Raw genomic sequence first — 23,351 nt, forward strand, 5'->3', positions numbered from 1 at the left:
CCTCATATCATTTAGTGCTGCTCTATCTGGACTTTTAACATTTGTGTGTCCGTCTGACAGCCTTCTTTGCTGCTGCACAAATGTATCAAAATTTTGATGAAATGTTTGACTGTTTTAGTTAGAAAATCCCTCTTTTCGGGATGCCTTCTGTACACCTGGCAAAGGACTACAGATGGAAACTAGCCTCTTGTCTAACTCTGGCATATTATGCAGTACTATTAGTCAATATGCACTGTTCTTGTTATAAATTAATAAAAATGGTTTATTATCTAAACCTATCTATCTCCACGGAGACAGGCATCATGTTTTTCAAGTATTTTTTCTACCCCTAAAGCCACCCCTAACTAAATAAATGCAAGATAGATGTATTCCCCCCACCCTCAGATAGTGTTCACCTGAATGGATGCTATAGTTAAATCTTTCACTGCTCGTTTTTCCTCTTGGTGATACTAAATACACTTTTCACTGATTTTTCTGTAGGTGGCGACAGAAGAGGAGACGAGGGAGGAGACCACAGTGAGTTACGTGTCCAGTGTGTCTCAGCTGCTGTTGATCGTGGAGCCCATTGCAGGGGTGTATGTGGGCCCTCTGTCCCAACAGCCCAGTCTGAAGGCCGTGGACCAAAATGTAAGCAACCCAACACTACATACACACATAACTATTGCACTGCTGTTTTATCAATGTCTATATCTACGGTCTGTTTATTTATTTTGTATTATTGGTTTACTGAAAGTTATATTTTGACTAATTCACGCATGTTTGATTTATCTTGTATTGTCCAGCATTTAAGGCTTGAGGGCTCAGTCATAGCGTTTCTGTTTTCATCTACCCATTTCTCCATCAACTTTTCTGTAATTAAGTGCAGTTATTTGAACGATTAAGATTCAACATAAAAAAACAAACAAAAAAAAAACAATTCTTTACTTGCTATGATGAAAAATCACAATAAAGAGGGTCTATCAGTTCTGTCATTGACCCTATTCTTATTTATGTATTATATGGCAGAAGGAGTGTCTTGACATAATGACTGATATATAAAATACACTTTGCAGAAATACTTCTTTAAAAATCCTCTCTGAGTCGACTCTCTGGCTCTCTGAGTCGATCTGAGCATCTAAAGATCAAATCTGGTCTAAAACTGACCCAAATCTACATCTCTAAAAAATAATAATCAGACCCAAAGCAGGACAAGTGTGAACCTCAGAGGCTTAAGCATGCTTTTTTTCTTGATCAGATGTAATATTGTAGGCCTATTATTTGTGACACTGTACATGTTGCTGTTGCCAGGGCGACTGTGTGTCTGTGGGAGTGACGACGCTCACAGTCACTGCCAGTTTAAAGAACTCCAGTGGAAACGCAGTAAGTGGTCTCCAAGGAAACGCCACCATTTTGTTCAAGACCTGCTGGGCCAATTTCACCGACCTCGGCCTCTCCAACAGCGGTACGAGTGATACATGTTGTTTATGGACTGTCTTAAAGTTTAGACCTGGTTTAGTTCTTTTTTAGTCCTGGTCTAGTTTAGGTCTAGTCAGTTTTGTTATATTTTTTAGAATGAGACTGAAAGAAGGTAATGCAATGCTCATTGAGACAAACAGGTGTAAGAAAAGTTACATTGTGCACTTTTAAACTATTGGTGTTATATTGCTGTATGTTTAGAAAGCTGACATTTTTGAACCTTTGATTTTATTGTAGATCAAAACATGTAATACGTATATCTACAAAGTGAATGCAATATGTAAAATAATGTATATAGTAAAGGTTTAATTATTAGATTTATTGGTTTGATCTTTGTTGTATTTTTGTTGCAGGAGAGAACTTGACCATGGTGTTCACTCTGAAGGACTGGGGCGCTGAGTCTAAGACCTTCTCTGTGAAAGCTCTGCCCACGACCGACCCCCCCATTACAAATGGTACTACCGGAGTACTCACAGGCTATCCATTTCCAGTTAAAAACCTTTTCCAGGACATTTGCGTTCTGAGTATTTGTTTTGTGTGGGAGTGAGTCTGTGTTGCGGAGGTCAGGAGAGAGAGTGACTGAAGGCTCTGCTCTGCATGGTGAAGAGGCAGGATTCTGATCTGAGAGGATAAAATGTACAAGTCAATGCTCTTAATTTTGCGGAACGTTTGATTGACATTAAGTGTAAGTAGCATGTGGTCAGAGAAGGGATATAGAGTGACACACCTGAGCAGCAGATAAGGTCCAAAATATGTCCTTTTGAGTGAGTGGGAAATTAACTCCTCAAACCAAAGCTGTCAAAACTGGATGTGAAGTTTTTGGTGAGTGAATTATTGTCATTGACCTAGTGAATATGGAAATGAAAGTGTGGAAATGTGTCAAAAAACTGCAAAGTCAGTTATAAAATCCTTATATAGCTCTTTGCTAGTTTGTGACTTTCAGGCCTAATAAGCTATAAATAACTCTAAAAGCCAACATACAGGATGATAACTTACTAGAGATGTAATTTTAAGATTTAAGTTTATGGTGTAGTACTAAAATTTTGACTGTGTTCTCTTTGTGCTCTTCAGGTACCACAGACGGGAGCATTTTTGGTTCCAGCACAACCCCTGGCCCCTCCGCTCTGTGCGCTGTCAGTGTCATCTATGCTGTGGCCTACTGCTCTGAAACGATCACTGTATACTGAAACTAAAACTACAAATATACAAATACCATGACAGCTTTCAATGAAGGAAGCATACTTCGATACATATATCTCAAAGAAGGGTTGAATACTATGTACTGTTGAATTGTGGGAAATTATTTGTAGTATTTCACCTCACTATTTCTATGAAGTTTTCTCAAGTAACTTTTTTTTTTTTAAATAAAGTTATAGGGTGACTTACAGGATTACTGGATCTTTACACTGTATAAGTATTTCCTACAAAATGCCAAAGTCCATTTGATAGAAACATGGCTGTGATTAGTCCGTCCTGGAAAGTGCAATATAAACAATGTATGTGAGAAAATATTGAGAATTAGAGAGAATGTGAGAGAATATTGAGAAATATTTTGGTGATTTAACATGCAGCATTTATCAGGTTAAAGCAAAAGTTCATGAAATATGTGTAGTGTATCCCTTAGTCTTATTGACCAAATTACTTGAAGTATATACCAAATATAGTGCCATCGGGGGTTCCCTTGTGTAGTTGGAACAGGTGCAACATTTTCTAATTGTAGACAAAAAAAAAATGAAGGATTTATGGTTGTCTGTGCAATCCATATTTAACAAAGTCTATTTTGTGGTTTTCAAAATCTGTAAGCCTCTATTGTGTGGAAAACGTTTGAAAAACAAATGTATAATATAATTTTGGATAGTTGTTTTGTTTTGTTTTTTTTTTTTTAAGATATTCCAACATTAAATCTAAAATCAGCAGTGAAGTCCATCCAGTGTGTGCATGTATAAGTTAGGTTTAAAGGTGAACTAATTAATTTTTCTGGTGGAGGTCTGCCATTCACTTGTCTTCATGGCGATGTTATTGCTGTGGTAGAATGTTCCACAGTATGGCATTGCACTTATTTATTTTGCATTTTACAAGAATTCTTTAATAAAATTATCTTCAAAAACATACATTTCTACTGTGAACGTGGTCACCTCTCCACAGATCTGACCAGCAACCTGACAGATGTTTAACATTTTTAGCTCCATGGAGGTATATAAATCAATGCTATGTACCATTCAGCATATTAATAATATCTCCATGGAGACGAGCAGGTGGCGGACCCTTCACCAGAAAAGTTAGATACATACAAGCCCTTATCTGATCTGATACCATCTTATACTATAGAAGTTAATGAATTTCCCAACTGTTGTAAAGTTTAAGATCAACAAAATAATTTCATCCTGTATTTTCATCTCAATAAATACTTTCAACTCTCTCTAAAAAACATAATCCTACGCGAGGTTACGATTGTCCCTATCCGTGGTGCTGAATGTCTGATTAAAAAGTGTAATGTCTACTTTTTTCCACCAGATAGCGCCACACTCCAGAGTAGGCTACACTGTGTCCTGACATCTTAACAGGGGAAAGTTGCCTCTAGTTTACATTAAAAGTAGACAGTGAGCGTTCACGGTACCAGTTAGAGGTCACGTTTTATGTCTGCTCATTTGTGCAGCTGTTGTGTTTGCGCAAATCCACACTGAGCATCTTTTCAACGCGCGCATCTGTCTTTGGCGCTAACTGCTGACAGGGGAACAATTAGTTTTACAACCTTAATTTGTGAAGCCCATTAAACAGCGGCGTTAGGAGTACAATGCGGTGGGCGTGTACGGTGCAGGGGGCTTTTTAACCTTGCGCCTATCTGTGCTGTTCTGCGTGGATCTTCTGCCACTTGTTGAGGGTGGGATGCAGGGTTCACCCGCTCGGAGGATGGGTCTCCACCACCTGGCTCTTCTCTGCGGGGCTCTTGTTATTTTACGAGACAATATTTGCGTCCAAACTTTGTCAATTTTTCCCCCACCTGCGCCAAAATCGAGCAAAGTTGCGAATATTTTTGACGGTCAGGACGCATCGAAGTATTTTAAGGAGTTTTATGCGCCTCCGACTTCGAACAACAAGGCGACAGATTTGGTGGAGCCTCACGACTACATGCTGTCCATCTACAAGACTTTTTCCACCGCGGAAAAACTGGGACTCAACGCCAGTTTTTTCCGCGCGTCAAAAGCGGCAAACACCATCGCGAGTTTTGTGGACATGGGACAAGGTGAGGCACAATTACGCATGGCACATTACGCACAACATGTATGGATTTTGTATGGAATCTGACGATACATTTGGCCTTATCAAGTCATTAAATCAAGGGCCTTACACCACCAAATCTGTGCTTTATGTGAAAAAATATAACACTCCAGCTTTCAACTATTTCAGAAGTAGTAGGCCTAGTTTTTGTCATTGCTTAGGCTAAGAGTACTACATCAATTATAAAGCGTATTGGCCAATATGAAAAACAAAACAAAAACAAAAACAAAATCATAATATATTTGGCATGTACTGTTTTTTATTTTTTGTTTTCCTGTTTTTTCCTGTTTTTTCCTGTTTTGTTTTTTATCTATTTATTTTTGTTTGTTTGTTCTGTTTGTTGTTTTTGTGGACAATTAGGTCTATGGTATGGTATGATATATTGGCCTAAAAATGTGGTTTTGTTGTCCTGTAGAGAACATGTTTTGTTACTTAAGTGCTGCACGTTTAATGGTGTATCGTAGTACAATTCTGAAAGAAATATAGACCTATTGTGTAAAAAATATACAATTCATGCTTCACAATTCTTGTTTGTTTGTTGTTTTTGTTCAACTTATTATTGATTCATTTATTTATTGACAGCATTGGCCTATTTAGTCTCTCTTACACTTTATTAAGAGTCACTATTTGCTCTTCGGGCAATTAGGCAGCTATGAATGTAAATAAAAGTCCTGTTTATATTATCCTAGGACTTATCCAGCCTGCCAAATGTCTCTGTTCAGTATTTTATATTGTGAAGGATTTGTGATGACCTTAAATGTTCAATACGTCTAAAAAAAATTAATAATGCATTTAAAATAACAAATTTCGATTCTTTGCTTAGGCCCATTGTTACATATTTGTTTCTATAGTTTACAGAAACAATAGACACAGCTGCTCGTTATTGTAATGTAGCTATAATAGACCTATATCTGCAAGAGGCTGAAATTTAAGTCTCCCAAACTGACCTAAAGTTTTTACCTCTTGGATAAATGTGTTTTTATTATTGCAATAACACGTCACACATGATCGATTACATGGATTTTCCCTTTGTTAATTTGATTTAGCGCTGACACCCAGAGCAAACATTCATCCAGTTTTAGTTCCACTTTTGTGTAAATTGATTTCGACAGTTATTTTTCACACTGAAGTCCAGACAATAAAATGGTGTTTCCCGGACAGTGTCTCATCTTTGGATCTGCTCATTTTGTCCCACGAGAATTCATTTTAACTTTTTTATTTTTAATCTTTTTCCCAGATGATCTACCCCTCTCCCCGCTCCGGAGGCAACGCTATATTTTTGACGTGTCCACTGTTCCGGATAAGGCTGAGGTGCTGGGAGCCGAACTACGGATTTTCACCAAAACCAATGGGAATTCAAGAATTTCAGAATCAGATCCTGTAGAAATCCAATTATATTCCTGTTTTGACCAGCAATTACTTTACACCAAAACTTTAGACCTCCAGGATTCAGGGCATAGACCCAAATGGGAGGCCCTTGATGTATGGGAGGTTTTTCGGGACTGGCAAAGTTCAAGTCCAGGAAAAGTGTTTTGCTTGGAGTTAACAGCCATTTTGGATAATTCTGAAAAAGAAGTTGATTTGAATATTTTGGGATTGCATCGTCAAGGAAAACCGCAACAAAAGAAAGCGATTTTGGTTGTTTTTACACGATCAAAAAAACAACAAACTTTATTTAGCGAAAGAAAAGAGGGGAAAGCGTTGATGGGAATGATTCGGAAAGCTAAAGAACGAAGTGCAAAATTAAGCCGGAAAAGGCGGACTGCGAATTCCAAAACTCGCCACGGAAAACGCCACGGGAAGAAGTCAAAATCGCGATGCAGCAAGAAACCGTTGCATGTAAATTTCCGCGATTTGGGTTGGGATGATTGGATCATAGCGCCTTTGGATTACGAGGCTTATCATTGTGAAGGAGTGTGCGATTTTCCATTGAGGTCACACCTAGAACCGACCAATCACGCAATTATACAGACGCTCATGAACTCAATGAACCCAAATAACATGCCCCCAAGCTGTTGCGCCCCCTACAGACTGAGTCCTATAAGTATCCTGTACATAGACTCCGGGAACAACGTGGTCTACAAACAGTATGAGGATATGGTGGTGGAGTCGTGTGGGTGCAGATAGAAAAATGTCCAAAAAAGTGTAAAGTTGTGGGACATTATACAACAAAATGCACAGGTAGAAGAACGTTTTGGAAAATGCCTCCAATGCAATGAGACAACAAGGATTTATTAAGTCAATTTTATTAATTCAGCAAGTTAATCAAACAGTTCAAAATCAAAGGTAGCTCTTTGTATATCCAAACCTAAAGGTGCACAATGTAACTTTTCTGGTGGAGGATCCATTGCCTACTTGTCTCCATGGAGATAATATTGCTTGTTTCACAATATGGTATTAAACATATCTGTCCTCGTACCATCATTTGTGGAGAGGTGAGCAGGTGAAATCTGGTATTTTTAAGCAATACCAGACAACACCTGTAATTAAAAAGATGCAAAATATAATTTAATATCATACTGTGGAACATTCCAAACCAATAACATATCCGTGGAGACAAGCATGTGCACCTTATAGATATTAAAGGGTTTTTGTCAGCCAAAGTACATCTGCATGACCAATGTGAGTCCAGGGCTAGTATTTTGAAACACACATGATCATCACTATGGACAGTTAGCAACAGCATGAATATGATGTGAAACATGCCATTAGGTGGAAGGAATCTGGCATTGAGACAATATATGAAGGATATGCTCCTAAGTGTGGTTATAACTGGTAAAAAAAACAAAAAAAAAAACTAGTACAACAAAACAGATTGTGGTGTAAACTGGTACAATTGCCTCTAAACAGTATTTCTAAGACTGTATTTGGTCCACTGTATATAGTTTCAAGAAGGTAAAATACAGTATAAGGCTAGAATTTCTTGGCTAAGACACACATAAAAAATATGTTCTTTATCTCAGTGTGGTTTCCTGTATTAGAAGTCCAAACTGAAGTTATATTGTTACACTAAAACATTTCATTTAAACATTCAAATTAACAAGTTAAGATTTATGTAAACTTTAAAGGGGACATATTATGGTTTATTAACATGTACTTTGTTTTATATAAGATAAGACATATTTAACATAAAAAGTTGATTTTGTATAATATGACTTCTTTAAATTATCCTCATAAATGTGTGAGAAATGTGTGTCCTGCAATTGAGCCATCCTTCGCTCCACCAGTGAAGTACAGTGGACCAGATGCCAGGCGCTTGGTCAGGAGTACCTAATGTGTACACTACTAGTCAAAGGTTTGGACACACTTTTTCATGTATGTTTTTTCTTTATTTCCATGACTATTTGCATCGTTCATTTAGTTGAGTTATTTCACTTTTTTCTTTGCTACATAATTCCATAGATCTTGCACCATATATTTGATGTCTTCAGTATGCATCTAAAATATATATAAAGTAGTAAACATAAAGAAAAACAACAACGAATGAGAAGGTGTGTCCAGACTTCTGACCGGCAGTGTATATTCGACTATGGAAATGCCGTCTACATTTATAAAATATAAGGTTTAACATAAAACTCAGGGACTTACCTCTCATCCTCCTCCATAAGAAGCACTGAATACTACGTGTGTACATATTTGAAGATTATAATTTATGACATTCGATAAGTTATTGCATTTTATTGTCCTCCTGAAGTCTGCATGGACCTCACATCAGGGGGAGGTTTGGGCTGTGAAACTTTGGGTTGTACATAGAAATAAGGAAATAATGTTGCGTGGATATGATTTAGTTAATAGGCCTTTTATTCATTATATGTTTCTGAAATTTAAGATAATATATTATACTGACTGTGCGACCATTTTTACAGTATTCAGTCTTAACCAAATCAATATATTCTTATATGTAGAGTAACAAATAAAATGTATTTTTTCGTTTCATTTCTCCTTCATCATCATTTTTGTGCTTTATATGGACTGAATAAATCTCATTCATAGTTTGGTTCAGGATTAATGCCATACTGTGGAACATTCCAAACAAAGAGATAACATTTCCACAAAGTTACATAGTACCGCTTTAAATTAAAATATGAAGTAATCGCTAACATTCATTGCCTGATATAATTTACAAAAGAAATTTAGGACAATGCATGGAGTTTTTATGATCGTTGTTAACTGCACAAAGAAGAAAATGATCTTTATAAATGTGTTGTAATATAAATGTAATAAAAATATACAAAATCTTCACAATATGAGCATTTCGATATCAAAGGCGGTCTTTATTCGAGCGTTACAGTGAGCAGCATACGCCTCTTAAGCTGACGTGGTGAGGTTTTGCTGTAAACGCTCTAAAACTGGAAACAGCTGATACCAATGAAGTCGAACATTTAGCTCGAACAAAAGTGCAGTGTTACATAAGAGGTTAGTTACACTTTTCTAAATGGCCTGACTCACCTTTGACAGTGAAGGCGTCCTGTTACCAGCCCGTTCACAATATATTAGTCTGCAGAGCTGTGGGACTGCAGTCGTTTGTGTAATCGGCCGATGAGTTTTAGTCCAAGTATATATAAGACGATCATTATGTAGATTAGGTGGATTTATATGGAACAATAGCAGAAAGGAGAGAGTGAGCTAGCAGAAGGGAAATAGAGAGAGTTAGTAGAAAGGAGAGAGAGTGAGTTAGCACAAGGGAAAAAGAGAGAGAGTTAGTAGAAAGGAGAGAGAGTTAGTAGAAGGGAAAGAGAGAGTGTGTGTCGAAGGGAAAGAGAAAGAGAGAGTTAGTAGAAAGGAGTGAGACAGTGATTTAGCAGAAGATATTGTATTTTTGGTATTGATACGTAAAAAGGCAAATTGACCAAACTGAATTTAGTCTTTAAATAAATGCACTGTTTTCCAGTACTTTTTTCTGCTCTTCTGTTCTGTTGTTTTTGCATGAACTCCGGTGTAGTTGTAATATTGTGAGCACAGTTTGGGTCAAAATACATAGATGTGCATAGTAGTTTTGACAGCTTTTGCCACACCCCCTTTTTTAATAGAGTTATCGATTGAAAAGACATGCCTTAAGTAGAGCAGGAATTTCAGCTCTACTTCAGCCCCACTGTTCATTTGAGCAAGTTCACAAACGATTCTTGTGATTTTGATCATTTCATGTAGAGATGTTTGACTTTTTGGACCCCAAATCCAGCTAACTTCTACAGTTCCTGAACAATAATTCATGGAGGTTTTAGGACCTAGAACCATAGTTGCCTCTGTTTTGGGCTGATTTAATATCTGTTCTGATCTATAATTTCTATGTACCGGTATGTCTTATGTATAATAACTTGCATGTTTTGTTTGTTTGTTTATTTTTAATTTTGGTCAGGTTTATTGCACTGAAAAACATGTGTCCTTACTGTGAGCAGGCTTGCTTTTCCACAAACCTGACTCTTCTCTGCTTATTTTCTTCTTTCTGTGGAAATGTTGTTACTTTGGCTGTAACCTTCCAAAGGTTGCCATAAAATTTATCTATATTCATGCCTAATTCCAAACTATGGCTTCATCTTTATATTACCAGATGATGTGCCACCCCCAGAAAGTCACATACTGCATCTTTAAAGAGCCCATATTATGCTGTTTTTTGATCTAAGTTATAATATTGTTTACTCATTACAAATAGATCTGGAGCTGTGTTTTGTTTTATTCACACACAAGCCCTGCATATTTAGGCTGAGTTCTTCTCTCAAATGGAAAATACACTGTTCCACTTTGTGATGTCATGTTGTAATATAGGAACTGCTCCACTGTGTTTTTAAACTCCATACAGCTTTACTGGAATCATTTGGATGATTTCAGCTCTGGAATTGCCAACCTCTATTGAACTAAAGGTAAAAAGTATCTGTTAACTAGAAAACTACCACCTCATGACATCACAAAGTGGAATGGAAGTGGAAGTGGCATTTTGAGTTTTGTACATGTGGACAGACTAATAATAAAGGGTTACTCAAACGTGTGAATGAAACAAAACAACTCCAGGTATATTTTTAAGGAGGTAACAACATTATAACATGGCTTAAAGCTCACAAGTGTAATATGGGGCCTTTAAACCTTTTCTCATTCAAAAGATATAATATTTAGTTTTAAATCGTTAATCACTGTGGCAACGGTCACATTTTCTCATCATTCTAAATCCCCTGGCTAAATGAATGTATTTTGCAGCAGTTACATTAACCTAAATTGCTGTACCATTCCCCTCCGCAGCTAATGGGACCCTAAATATACCCTATGTTACTGTGTGTGCGTAAAGTGATAAGAAAGGGTCCTTGTTGTTGACTTGGGGTGAACTCAGGGTCAGCAGACAAGAGTTAGGAGGGCAGCCATCTTACTGTGGGTGGGCCGTGGGGGCAGTGGGCGGAGCCAGTACCACCAGGTCTTAGCACAATGGCTTTGGAGGATCGAGACATAAGTTTAAGCCTGGCCTTTTCCTCTGTGGGGTCAAAGTTCAAGTATCCCATTGTCTTCTGTAGCTGCGGACATTAAACTACGTCCCGCAATCAAAGTCCCCCCCCCCCAATAGGAATGTGGGGGAACAACAACAAGAAGTCGAGATATAAAAAAGAGGCGGGGTTTTAAAACAGATGCCCGGGTGAGGAGTGAATAGGCAGGAATGCAGGGAGAGCATAGGGGAGCAGGGGGTGTACCCGAATGGGACAGTCGCTTGGCAGATTTAAAGTGAGACGAGGGAAATATTTACAGGGAGCAACAAAGACGGAGTGTAAATCCACAGAGGGACCAGTCAAATGAAAATCATGGTCTTCCGGTGACAAATTCCTGGCGAGGCCGATTGGTAAACTTGACTGAATACTGTTTAAATCAGACTGAATAGGCTGCATTCCTATTCCACAATTTAATGATGTCTAAGAATGGAAGGGGCCTATTACTACAAGGACGATTTACGTTCTACAATACAAACTTATTAGGATACATAGTAAGGCATCTGTGAGCAGTGGTGGAACGTAACAAAGTAAAAATAGTAAAGTATTGTTCTTAAGTACAAATAAAGTGGATACTCATTTGCTGAACAGTCTGAGGGGTTTATTTTTAACATGCTCATAGTTTGAGCAAACAAAAATATACAAATAAAAACTGACTGATGTAATTGCTTCTGTTGAATAAAGTTCAGCACAAATCTTTATCAGAATCACTACATTTGATGCCTTATAAGACCTCAAAAACTGCATGAAATACTTTTACTTTTTTCTCTTTAAGTACATTTTTAAAGGGGTATTTTAATATTTTTAAGTAGATTTTTTCATGTTATACTTTTACTTGTGTATTTGTTTGCTCTGCTATCTGTACTTTTACTTAAATAACAAAATATCTAAACACTGTCTCTGAGTCCTCTGTATTGTTTTGTTGATCCATTTCATGCAGCCACTTTTTGACATTACACAAATAATTATTTCCTTATAAATCAAAGAGATTAATTGCAACATATGATTAAAAAAGAAATCAAATCTGTTTATATTTATTTATCTTAGAGGTAAAATTTGTAGCATAATATATGATCCACTTATAACTTATATCCACTTAACTATCAATTGCTTGTGTCCATGGAAATGTCGTTGCCTAGAGTGTTCCATAGTATAGCATTATTTATTTATATTGTTTATTTATATATCTTGCATTGATTCAGTCACAGATGTCTCTATTGTTCCAAAACACCTTTAAAAACTGCATTCTTTGAGACTCTCCACAGATCCGATCTGTAAAACAGCCTGGCTGTGGCATTTTCTTGTCTCCAGAGAGATTCAAAAATATAATGTCATGAAGGCAAAAAGGAGTCAGCCCGTCCACTAGAAAAGTTACATAGTACACCTTTAAACCAGGACTAAACAATAATCTTATATTTAATTACAAAAAAAAAAAAAAAAAACATTTCCAAATTATACTAAATCAAAACTTGAACTTCCCCAAAACACAAGTCTGTGAACAAGAACATATGCCATACTGAACATGTATCCCATCTGATCACCACACCCTTTTGGACCTGTGCGTTTCATCAGTGTGAAGACCATTACCACTTTCATAGTCACTTTACTGTTCTTCCAAGTCGGGCTTAAAAAACCCTGGCTCAGTAAATCAAGTAAATATTTGACTGGTGATTACAAAGCCTTCTGGATGTCATTGTGTGAACATGTGTGGAGCATTTCACTTCACAGAAAAACAAGATCCCACCACTTTTACTGTCACTTATTACAACAAAAAGGGCTCACTCTGTCAAAGCACAGTGTTAGACCTGATTATAAACAATAAATGACAATAGTCTTTAAGCGGCAGTACCAGATTTTTTTTTTTTTTTTTCAAATAAAGTAAATATTATCTTGCCCCAGCAGAGATATAGTTCAAAAACAGTTCTAAAAAAATCTAATTATACAGAGTTTTTATCATCTGAGAACCAGGAGGTGAGGAATGAGAATGTTTAAAATGAACTTGTTTATTTTTCAAGCTTTTAAGACATAAAAATCAGGTACTGTCATTGAGTTTTTAAAAAGGAGCTACGTTTCCTACCTGAATGTACCTTATGATTCTTTTCTCACAGCAAGACAACCCTGGGATCGATTCCCAGACCATGGAGTTTGTAAGCTCTTCCTGTTGCTGTGTGGGTTTCCTTGCAGTTCTGTGTCCTCCATCAACCTAAACATGCACAATAGGTTAATTCTCCATCTCGGTTTCCCTGACTAAAAAACGGACTTCTGAAGTTACCCGGGGGCTTCTATGCAGATCTTAGACCATCAGTTTGGTCAGGAATACTTATAACCTTCTTTGCATGTGTTTGAGGTTGAAGGATCTGGAATCGAACCACAGAGCGTGACAAACAACCGTCCTTATTTGAGCCGGTCCAATCACAGCCGCTGATTTGTAGCATGTGTCCCTCAGATACGAAAGACATCTGGAAAATTCTCATATAATTCAGAACAAAATATATAAATAAAATATAAGAGTTTGGTACTTTGCGTGTTCATTCTGTAGAAGTTGGTTCTCAGACACTTTGCCTTTTTTTTTTTTTTTTACTTTTGACATGAACGGGGTACACGTTTCTCCGATTGGTTGATCCATCAGTCAATCACGCCCAATGGAAATCAAAGTATCCCATGAAAAGTCCACAGTGTTGCAAGTATGAAGACTACCCCCAGACACACAAACAGAGCTACGTACCTGTGCAAATATTGACTTGTCCCACCTTTATCTGCGTTACATGACCACATACAAGGGGACAGGATACTCCAGTGTATTTACTGGGTCAGGACCTTCTACATTTGGACTATTATGGGTGAGTACGGGCACAACGTATACACAGTAAACACTCAAATTGTTAAAACAGATTATAATGGGGCTTGCCTGTAAAATACATAAATAAATAAAATAAAATAAAAAAATACCATCTAGATTTTAGAGTAGCCTATGTGTTAAATATACCTTTGAATTTTGAATTTTTAACAACAACGTTTCCAAATTGTCATACAATGTACAAGTAAAGACACTTTTCTCTCTGCTTCTGGAAATGGTCATGGTAAATGGTCACCTTCAAGGCACTCAGAGAGGTACATCAAGGAACCACTCACCCATTCACACGTATATTCATTCGTACACACACTGGTGGCGAAGTGGCTTAAGTGTCTTGCCCAAGGACACAATGACATGCCGTGTGGGACATGTGGGTGTTGGAATCTCACCGTCAACCTGTGGGTCATTGGCTCTGACCAGTAAATCAATGATGTTTATGTTAGGAGTGGGACTCGAACCGCTAACCTTGGGATAAGAGGACGAAGCAACTGAGCTACTGTGACTCCATATGTTTGTTCATATTGTTGCTCTCCACCTAATAGATATTTCTGGATGTAAATGTTATAGATTTGGGCATTTATTTTGTGTTTTTTTACATAATGATTTACACATTTGCAAATTTGTATTTATTTATTGTTTTTGGTCCTTTGGCACACTCTAGTGGACAGTTTAGAGATTGCATTTTCATACCTCAGCTCATCCCCTCATGTTCTTTATATACATAATGACACTGTATAATCAACTATATAAGGTCTTCCCAGCTGCTCATGTGACTGCTCTTATCGCTTTACAATGAGGCATTTGAAGCATATTGTTTAAATAAGTTAAAAAGGACTTTGAACTGAATCCTTACATCATTTTCTTCATCTTTTGGCTCTTTCTTGCTTCAGGCTAAAGCATCATAAAAGGACAGATGGATTCACATTTTATATCAGTCACAATACTTCATAATCTACAACGTTTATAGACTGTAAAAGCACAGGCTACATGTGGATAGTATTGCATTTTTTACATATCTGAGTGCTGTTGTAATGAAACTATGATTTAAAGGTGCACTATCAAGAAAAGAACAAATGAATGGTAAAAAAAACACACAAAAAAAAAAACTCCCAATAAAGTTCTATATTACACAAAAATGACTCTTGAGAGTTTTAAGCCATGTAACAATGTTATCTTATCAAAAACATACTTGGAGTTGTGTTTTGTTTAATTCACAGATTTGAGTAAACCTTTATTATTAGTCTGCCTACAATATTTTTACATATAGAGCTCAAAATGTTCTTTTCCACCTTGCGATCTGATAAAGAGGTAGTTTTGCAACATTTACCTTTTGTCCAGTAGAGACTGGGAGTGAAATTTAATAATCTGATTGTATGAAATGATCCTAGTGAAGGTGTATGGAGTTTAAAAACACAGTGGAGCACTTCTTGTATTACCATATGACATCAAAAGTGTTTTCTGTCTGAGAGCAGCACTCAGCCTAAATATACAGGGTTTGTGTGTTAAACATTTGTGAATGAAACAAAACACAACTCCAGATACGTTTTTGATGATAGATCAAAAAATATGTCATATAATGTACAAATAAATTGAATTTTTTATGTGGCGTAAATATAAAAATGAACTAAAAATATGTTTGGGAAGGAAATACAGTGAAAATGTTTGTTTGGTCTAAACTTTATAGATTTTGCAGATTTTCATAATAATCTAAAGGATTAGTACCAGGGCACTTGATGGTCAAAGTGTTCAAAGAATGAAAAATCCAGAGAAAAAAGCTTTAGATCTAAGTTAATTCCATGAATTAACATAGGGGGATTTTTAGAGATGAGGTTCAAGGAATGATGTATAATGTTTATAATCAAATATTTACATTTTCCCATTGGAAATTACTTTCAAAATAAATAATTAGTTTCATTGTTTCTGTTACAAATCCCTGAGCACCTGTAAGTAGCTGTCCACGTTAGTAAATGGAGCGCTCCCATTATCCCAGCTCCACCAAATAATCCCTGCTGCACTTGCACAATCGACCGCTCTGTAAATGCCCCACTCCCCACATTGCTCTCCCCACAGTCCAGATCAAGCATGTGTCCTGAGAGTTTCTTCTTGCATTTGTTACTTTTCTGCCGAGTTTAACTCCTTGAATATATTTAAGCGTATCTACTATATTTCTATTTTATGTGGTTGTTACAGAGGTAAAACCATGCATTTATCCCTCCATGCTTTGCACAATAAACCACTGAACTGATTGCTGCCTACGGCTCATCTTCCTTCACTTGGTTTCTCCATATCACCCAAATAATATTTTAAACCTATTTGTTATGTAAAATATTGACCATGGTCACAGACAAACTCAAAATACAGCCCAAAGTTTAAAGAGGTACTATATGTAACTTTTCTGTCGGAGTGTCCGCCACCAGCTTTTCTCCAAGGATACTGCTTTGCCTGTAATGTCCCACGGTATAGCATTAAACTTGTCTGTACCCTGGAGTCAAGCCGATCTACGGAGGGGCGACCTGCTCACAGTGGGGATGCATGTTTTAAAAGGTGTTTTTTAGCACTAAAGGTAATTGAATAAATGACAGTTTATATACTGTATTTTAAAATGTTTAAATATAATCCCTCATGTTCCTATAGCCGACAGTGTTATGACCTCACAGCGAGACAGAGGATCCCAACCAGGACTAGAGCAGTACTCAGACTTGGTCCTGCCTCAGAGACCCATCTATCAGGGACCTGGCAGCACAACAAACCCAAACTAAGCCAGAGTTACTTTTGAGTGGGTTTTCCCCTTTTTTAAACAGCCTTTTACTGTCACATGGGGATCTGAATGATGAGGACACGCACCGCTCGCACATGTTTGTAATCTCTCCCAAAGTCCGGACCGCACCTGGACCTGGTTTGGGCCCAGATACGGACTGTAGCGTGTGCACTTGACATGTCGTTTTTATGTCCAAAGATACTTAGAGGGGGGAGGGAGGAGGGCTGTAGCGCAAACTAAAAACAGAAAATGTAGCTCACACGAATAATGTAAATAAAATCTCAGATGACTCACTTACATGGAGTTAGCAATATTTATTCATTATCTTGCCAAATACTGTGTCTATCATTTCACACCGACATGAATCTTATTAAGGTTCTCTGACAGTATAAAAAAATTGGTTATTTGAATAAAAGGACAAAAAAAATACACTGGCACATTGCAATTTCACCCCTTCACATGATGGCTACCTGTCGACAGTAGTATCTCTGCCAGGCCACACAAGACAGTGCACTTTTCCTATTGAACTTATTCCGCCCTGCCCACTTTTACCCCTAAATGCAACTAAACTGTGCTTTCTTTGTGGTGGCTCTTCCGGTTAAGCACAAAGCATTTCAATGGAGAATTTTTAAAACATTTTGGCTCTAAAATATGATATAAAGAAGGTTAATTTGTGCAGTGTTTATGTACACTAACAAGTCAACAATGCACCGGTTCTCTGGGAGGCTTTCAAACAGTTTTGTAGTCCATATAGAACTTATTAGCTGTCCAGATCGTCAGCCCCACAAAATAAAATAATGCACCTTCAGAATAAGGTGAATAGGCTAGTTTATAAAGATGTGTAGTCTAGGAACGGGTGTTAGAGCTCCAATTGGATTCATTGACAAACAGATTAACCAATTAGAGACATTTTTTTGTTTGTTTTTTAATCACACATCTACATAGTTGACATGTGGACTAGTGATCCTCTAAAGGTACAAATCAGCTTTTATTTTTGACACTAGAATCAATGTGAGAAGCAGAACAGACCCTCCCGCATTCAGACAGATGGTAGACCGGCCAACCAGTGGCCCCGGAGGGTCATGGGGAACAAACTCCAAAGCCAAACAAATTTTGATCTCAATAAATCATCAGCATGATCTAAGTACACCTCTTTTCACTGTGTCGACCTCCATGTGAAAATACTGAGGCATAAGGTTTGAATAAGACCAAAAAGTTGAACCCAATCCTGCACAGAGATACTCAAAGGAAAAGAGGCAGGCAGCTCGCAAACTAAAAGCAGAAAATGTCGCTCACAAAATGATAATGACTCTCTCTCTTTGGTATCATGTGACAAGGCTGCTCGGGTTGGTTTACAGTCCGTCTGCAGTACAAATAGGAACCATACGGGGCAGCGCTCACCCCCTTTTGGGTAATTAAAAATGCCTGCTCCAAGGTTTTTACTACGACAGATCATCACAGGACATTCACATCAAAAGGAGCCTGACAGGGGACGTACGGCGGGCCATTAGCAACTGCATTTTAGCCTGAGATCACAGACGCACTGCAGGGGGCCCCGGGGAGTCAGGTTGTCCTTATCAGGACAATCGAAACAGGACAAGGTCAACAATGTAACCTGAATGTGTTGCAGGATTTTAGATTGACATACATGTAGGTCAAGTTGGATTTGACAGTATGTAAAATACATTATAACCCGCTTCAGGTTTGTTTGGGAAAGTGTTGTAGATGTTCAACAGGTGGAAGATATTTTTTTGGGGGGGGGGGGAATAACAAAAAGAAAAATGAATCATTCAGATACTATATGCAGTATATTGCTCTGGCGAGCCAAGAATACACGGTTCAGATACTTTGCAAAGATGTCTGGACACCAGTTTCTTATGGGAATGATTGACAGGTGGATTAGCCAATCAGGGGCGTGCATGGTCTGATCAAATCAAAACAAACATGGCTGTTTATGACAAAAAAAGAGAGGAAAGAAATAACACAGGGGCTGGAAAAACACCACTAATTTCTGCAGAAGAATGAGCAAGGAACAAAATTACTATTTGAAGTGAGAGAAATGAGATTTTGTTCTAAATGATAAATGACCAATGAGCTCATCTCTTTCTGATGCTTCACTGAAATGAACTACAGCTAAAATATTATTATTACTAATACTATTATTATTCTTTATAGAGCATTGTTTTATGTTGCTCCATGTCGCTGAAGCAAGTTCCAGGGGTGTAGCATTAAATTAGGGCTTTGGGTACAAATCATCTTGGTGGGCCCACACTACATGTTGTCTAAGGAAAAATACACATTACAGACCTTGTGAGGGGCCCCTCCTTGTACTGGGCCCTGAGTAAACAGTACCCTTCACCCCCACACAAGTCCAACGCAACTGCTGACAATGGTAATTCAACTTTTTCTGATTTTGATTCTGGTAGGGCCCATGGTCTCAAACTAGGTAAAAAAAAGCTTATTTTTGTCACCACATGGAAATTAATTCCCCGCATTTGACGTGTCCTTTAATATCACAATTGTGCATGTTTTTGTCAGGATCCTCCCTTCTGCTGTCTTCCCTATTGTCTCCTTGCTGGTGGTTGCACACGGGTCGACAAAGAGTGTTCCTCCGTGTAACAGCCGACAACCAAAAAGTCCGTGTCGAAATGGAAGAGGCCTCATCGCATGGAAAGTGATGTAAGTGCCCTTCAAATGCAGCCGACAAAGTGTGCAACCATCGAATTGAGACACGACATGTGTCTCCTCTCACCTGGGCATCAGCTTACCTGATTGACAGCTGGCACACCTGGATCCAATTTCTCTCATTAGCTGCAGCATAAGAAGCCAGTTTTTTTATCCACTCTTCCCAGTTTGGCGTCGATACCACTCCAGTGCCTCTGTCATTATTTTTGGAAGCTGCCTGCCTGTCCCCTACATGTCCCCTAACTGTCCCCTAACTGTCCCCTATCTATTCCATACCCGTCCCCTACCTGCCACCCCAATACCTGTCTGCACCTCTGGACCCCAGCCTGATACTTACCACATTCTCCTGGACAGTAAACAGTTGAACTACTTAATGAGAACATGCAAACGTCACACAGATAAGCCTTATTTTTGTAAGTAAATCTGTGAAACTCCACTTTTTTTTTAAATCTACAAAATCCTAACCAGAAATAGCAGCAGAAATAGCAGCTGTAATTGTCGTCTATGAGCGATAACAGATTTGAGCAGTGTGTCGTGTGAAGCTGTGACTGTGTTGTTGAACATTAGCAGTTTTCTGGACAGGACGGCCTCTGGATCAGAGAGCTGGCTAACCCAAAGCGTCATAATGAGGTTTTCACTGCATTTCTATTAGCCGTGTGGTCTGTGCGCAGCAGTGTCACAGAACAGAGGAAAGTGAAAACAGTTACACAAACATAAACCAGGAATTAAAAGTGTGAGCGCTACAATGAGCTCAGGTTTCAAAGCAGAGCAAAGAGCAGATGCGTTCTGGCAGATTTAAGGCTCACATGTGATATTTACAAGTGTTGAGTTCACCAGGAGAAAACTTGAAAATGTTAGAAGCTCTGAGTTAAAATAAGTGCGCATTCAAGTTGTCTATTGTCATGCAGTGTTACTCTTTTCTGCTTGCGTAACAGTTTGGACATTTAAAGGGCTTATAATAGGCTATTTTCTGACCTATGTTATAATGTTATTTCCTCATCACAAACAGACCTGGAGTTGTGTTTTGTATCATTCACACATGTTTAAACCACAAACCCTGCATATTTAGGCTGCGTTCTTCTCTCCAACAGAAAACACTCCACTTCCAAATTACCACTACATGATATCACAAGGTGGAACCGAGCATTTTGAGCTTTGGAGATGAAACAACACTAATAAACCAGGATTACTGGATTAATGAAACAAAGGCATGTTTTTATGAGGTAAGAGCATTATAACATGGCTTAAAGCTCACAAAAGTCGATTTTATGTAATATACGACCTTAAAATAATAATAAAAATTGAAATGTTCCAGAGTTAGGTACCATTAGTTAATTATTTTGCAGATTTCAGACTGGTCTTCATACAAGAACAAACACATTTAAAATCTATTCTCAAGAAACTTTAAACTAGAGAATGACTGCCTGATTTTATTTATTCATTGATATTTTTTGTCTGTATAGGCTTTCTACACCCCCATTTCACCACACAGAGTAGTTTCTGTGCAGGTTTCATCCATCTTATACATAAAATATTTAATGTTAAAATAAAATCATGCATTCTAACTGTGTCTCAGGTCGCTGCCTCTCCACAAACCTCACCAGTTACTTGCCCCGTGGCACCTCCCTGTAGATATTCTCAATGCCACAATGGGGAAGTTTTCAGGTAAAGCAATACAATCTCCATGGAGACAAGCGGGAGTCCACCAGAAACACCAGTTAGAGAACCTTTAACTACATACAAAACAAAAAATGTTTTTACAATCTCAAATATATAACATTGTCTTCTTTTGTGATAGACAAAGAGACGGTGAAGGGAAAAGAGAGGGGGAGTGAAAAAGAGCGAGAGAAAAAGAAGGGGGGAGAAAGAAAGAGAGAGACAGTGAAAGTAAGGAAGGGCAGAGAGAAAGGAGAAAATAAGAAAGGGGAGAATGTATGGAAGGGAGAGAGATAGAGAGAGAAAACTGAAGGAAGAGAGAAGAGAGAATGAGAGGGGGGAAAGAGAGTGAAGGTAAGGAAGGGGGAGAGAGAGAATGTAGGGAAGGGACATTGACAAAAAGAGAGAGGGAGACAGGCAGAAAGAGAAAGAGAGAGGGAGTGAGAGAGGAGAAAGTTGCGAGAGATTGTGAGAGAATGTATGGTAGGGAGAGAGAAAGAGAAAGCGAGATTTGGAGAAGATAAGGGAGGGGAGAATGTATGGTAGAACGAGACAGAGGAAGAGAGAAAGACATAGTGAGAGAGTAAGAGAGAGCGAGAGAGAGAGAAAGAGAGAGGAGAAAATAAGGGAAGAGGAGAATGTATGGTGGGGTGAGAGAGACAGAGAGGGAGGCAGAGAGACAGAGCGGGAGAGAAAGAGAAATAGAGAGGAGAGAGTGAGGGGATAAAAAAATAAAAGAGGGGGAGGAATGTATGGGAGGGAGCAAGAATGGGAAAGAAAGAGAGAGAGAGAGAGAGGGCGGGTAACATTTTGTGTCCGATCAGACTGGGAGCTGCAGTGATTGACTTTGAAGCCCTTTAGCGTTCGGGGGAAACTTTAGCCTGAGCTGAAGGCGGAGTGTGAGTCCACAGAGGAAATGCAGCCCGACACTAACAGGCCGAGGAGGAAGTGTTGATGGACTGAATTAAACAAAGGGGAAAAGAGCCCTGTGGGGGGAGTCCAAGGGGGGCTATAGGGGTCCAGGGACAGGAGGGGGGGTCCAGAGGGAAGGCACTACACTCATGTTTTCCATTGAATAGAAGGAAATGTCTCACACACACTCACAGGACAGAATCAGGCTTAGGGTCCAGAAATACACAAGCATGGACAAAACTGAAGCTGCTGAAGACAAGACTTCCCTAAAGCTCTCAACACTGGGTCTAAAATAGCATGCTGGACACAAATATTCATGTTTATTTCATTTTTAAATAAAGTACAAATTGGCCCTTCCCGTATCAGAGGTACATAAGCTGGGGGTAAACAGGTGCAGGGGCAGTGAAAGCTCCATTTCATAACAGTGCATAACAGTGTAATAATCCACCAGCTCTGTAGTTCTGACCAAACCCAGGGCCCGCTGCACTGTGGTCGCTCACTGCTCCTGACAGGTTTCAACTGCTGCATTGAACACTGAGTCAAATAAGTAAATAAATGAATAACAATAAGACTGTATTGCAGAGACATGTTTTTACCTTCATAATGCCTTAAAGCATAGTCTCAGTATCTCACAAAATACTGCAAATAAAGTGAACAACTTGGTAATTAAAAAAGATACAGGGGAGACATTTATACTTTGAATGAATGATATAAATGTGACTCAGTTCTGTCTGAAACATAAGTCTGTTTCTGATCATGAGGAGCACTCTGTAATCTGAGGACAGAGAGAGAGACTGGGGTCTAAAACAAATGAGCTAAAACTTTGCAGAAAAACTTCTCTACAGTCTGTAAAGCAACCAACAAACGTTTAGAATGAAAATCATATATTGGATTGCCCAAAGTGGGTCCATGGGCTACATTTGGCCCTCAATTTGCATCGAAAAAACACAAGATGGAAGTAAGACCAAACCATAGCCCAATTAGACAGTTGAATTATTGTCTTTAATGATTAACTGTTCACATGTAAAACAATAATGTGTTTGGCCCGCTAATACATATGAACGAAAAACAGTCCCTGGTTTTATGTGATATTACAGAGACAGAGTGGTTTTAAGTGTTCTTTGGATGGGTTTTCTCTGGCTCTGGTCTTCCCTATTAACCCAAAACACAAAAACTAATGTTATATGGGCCCCATTTATAAGGACTGCCTCAGGGGAGGTCCCATTTACAAAATGTATTTGCTTAACTGTGCTCAATGTTTTTACTCTATATTTTTCATTTTGTAAAA

At 38.3% G+C, this 23,351-nt stretch overlaps 2 protein-coding genes across 2 annotated transcripts in view; both read left to right on the forward strand.

Moving 5' to 3' along the window:
* Positions 1-2,642, forward strand: part of LOC117379097 (fibrocystin-L-like) — a 53,022-nt gene extending 50,380 nt beyond the window's left edge. Inside the window, exons 75-78 of the mRNA XM_033975811.1 lie at positions 481-627; positions 1,288-1,441; positions 1,809-1,910; positions 2,527-2,642. Of these exons, the coding sequence (XP_033831702.1) occupies positions 481-627; positions 1,288-1,441; positions 1,809-1,910; positions 2,527-2,642 (519 nt within the window). The remainder of the gene's footprint in view (positions 1-480; positions 628-1,287; positions 1,442-1,808; positions 1,911-2,526) is intronic.
* A 1,723-nt stretch (positions 2,643-4,365) lies between these two features.
* On the forward strand, positions 4,366-6,861 carry gdf6b (growth differentiation factor 6b). Its single transcript, XM_033975574.1, has 2 exons — positions 4,366-4,699; positions 5,972-6,861. The coding sequence occupies exons 1-2, from the start codon at positions 4,366-4,368 to the stop codon at positions 6,859-6,861; spliced, it is 1,224 nt and encodes a 407-aa protein (XP_033831465.1).
* The last annotated feature ends 16,490 nt before the right edge of the window (positions 6,862-23,351 follow it).

The sequence above is a fragment of the Periophthalmus magnuspinnatus genome, chromosome 11 (assembly GCF_009829125.3).
Source record: "Periophthalmus magnuspinnatus isolate fPerMag1 chromosome 11, fPerMag1.2.pri, whole genome shotgun sequence".
In the NCBI taxonomy this organism is placed as follows: Eukaryota; Metazoa; Chordata; class Actinopteri; order Gobiiformes; family Gobiidae; genus Periophthalmus; species Periophthalmus magnuspinnatus.

Excerpts from the sequence above, each read along its gene's own strand:
- gdf6b (XM_033975574.1), top strand. The coding sequence starts at position 4,366 with ATGGGTCTCCACCACCTGGCTCTTCTCTGCGGGGCTCTTGTTATTTTA. Across the intron at positions 4,700-5,971 it reads TTTTGTGGACATGGGACAAG|ATGATCTACCCCTCTCCCCG; the intron begins GTGAGGCACAAT and ends TCTTTTTCCCAG.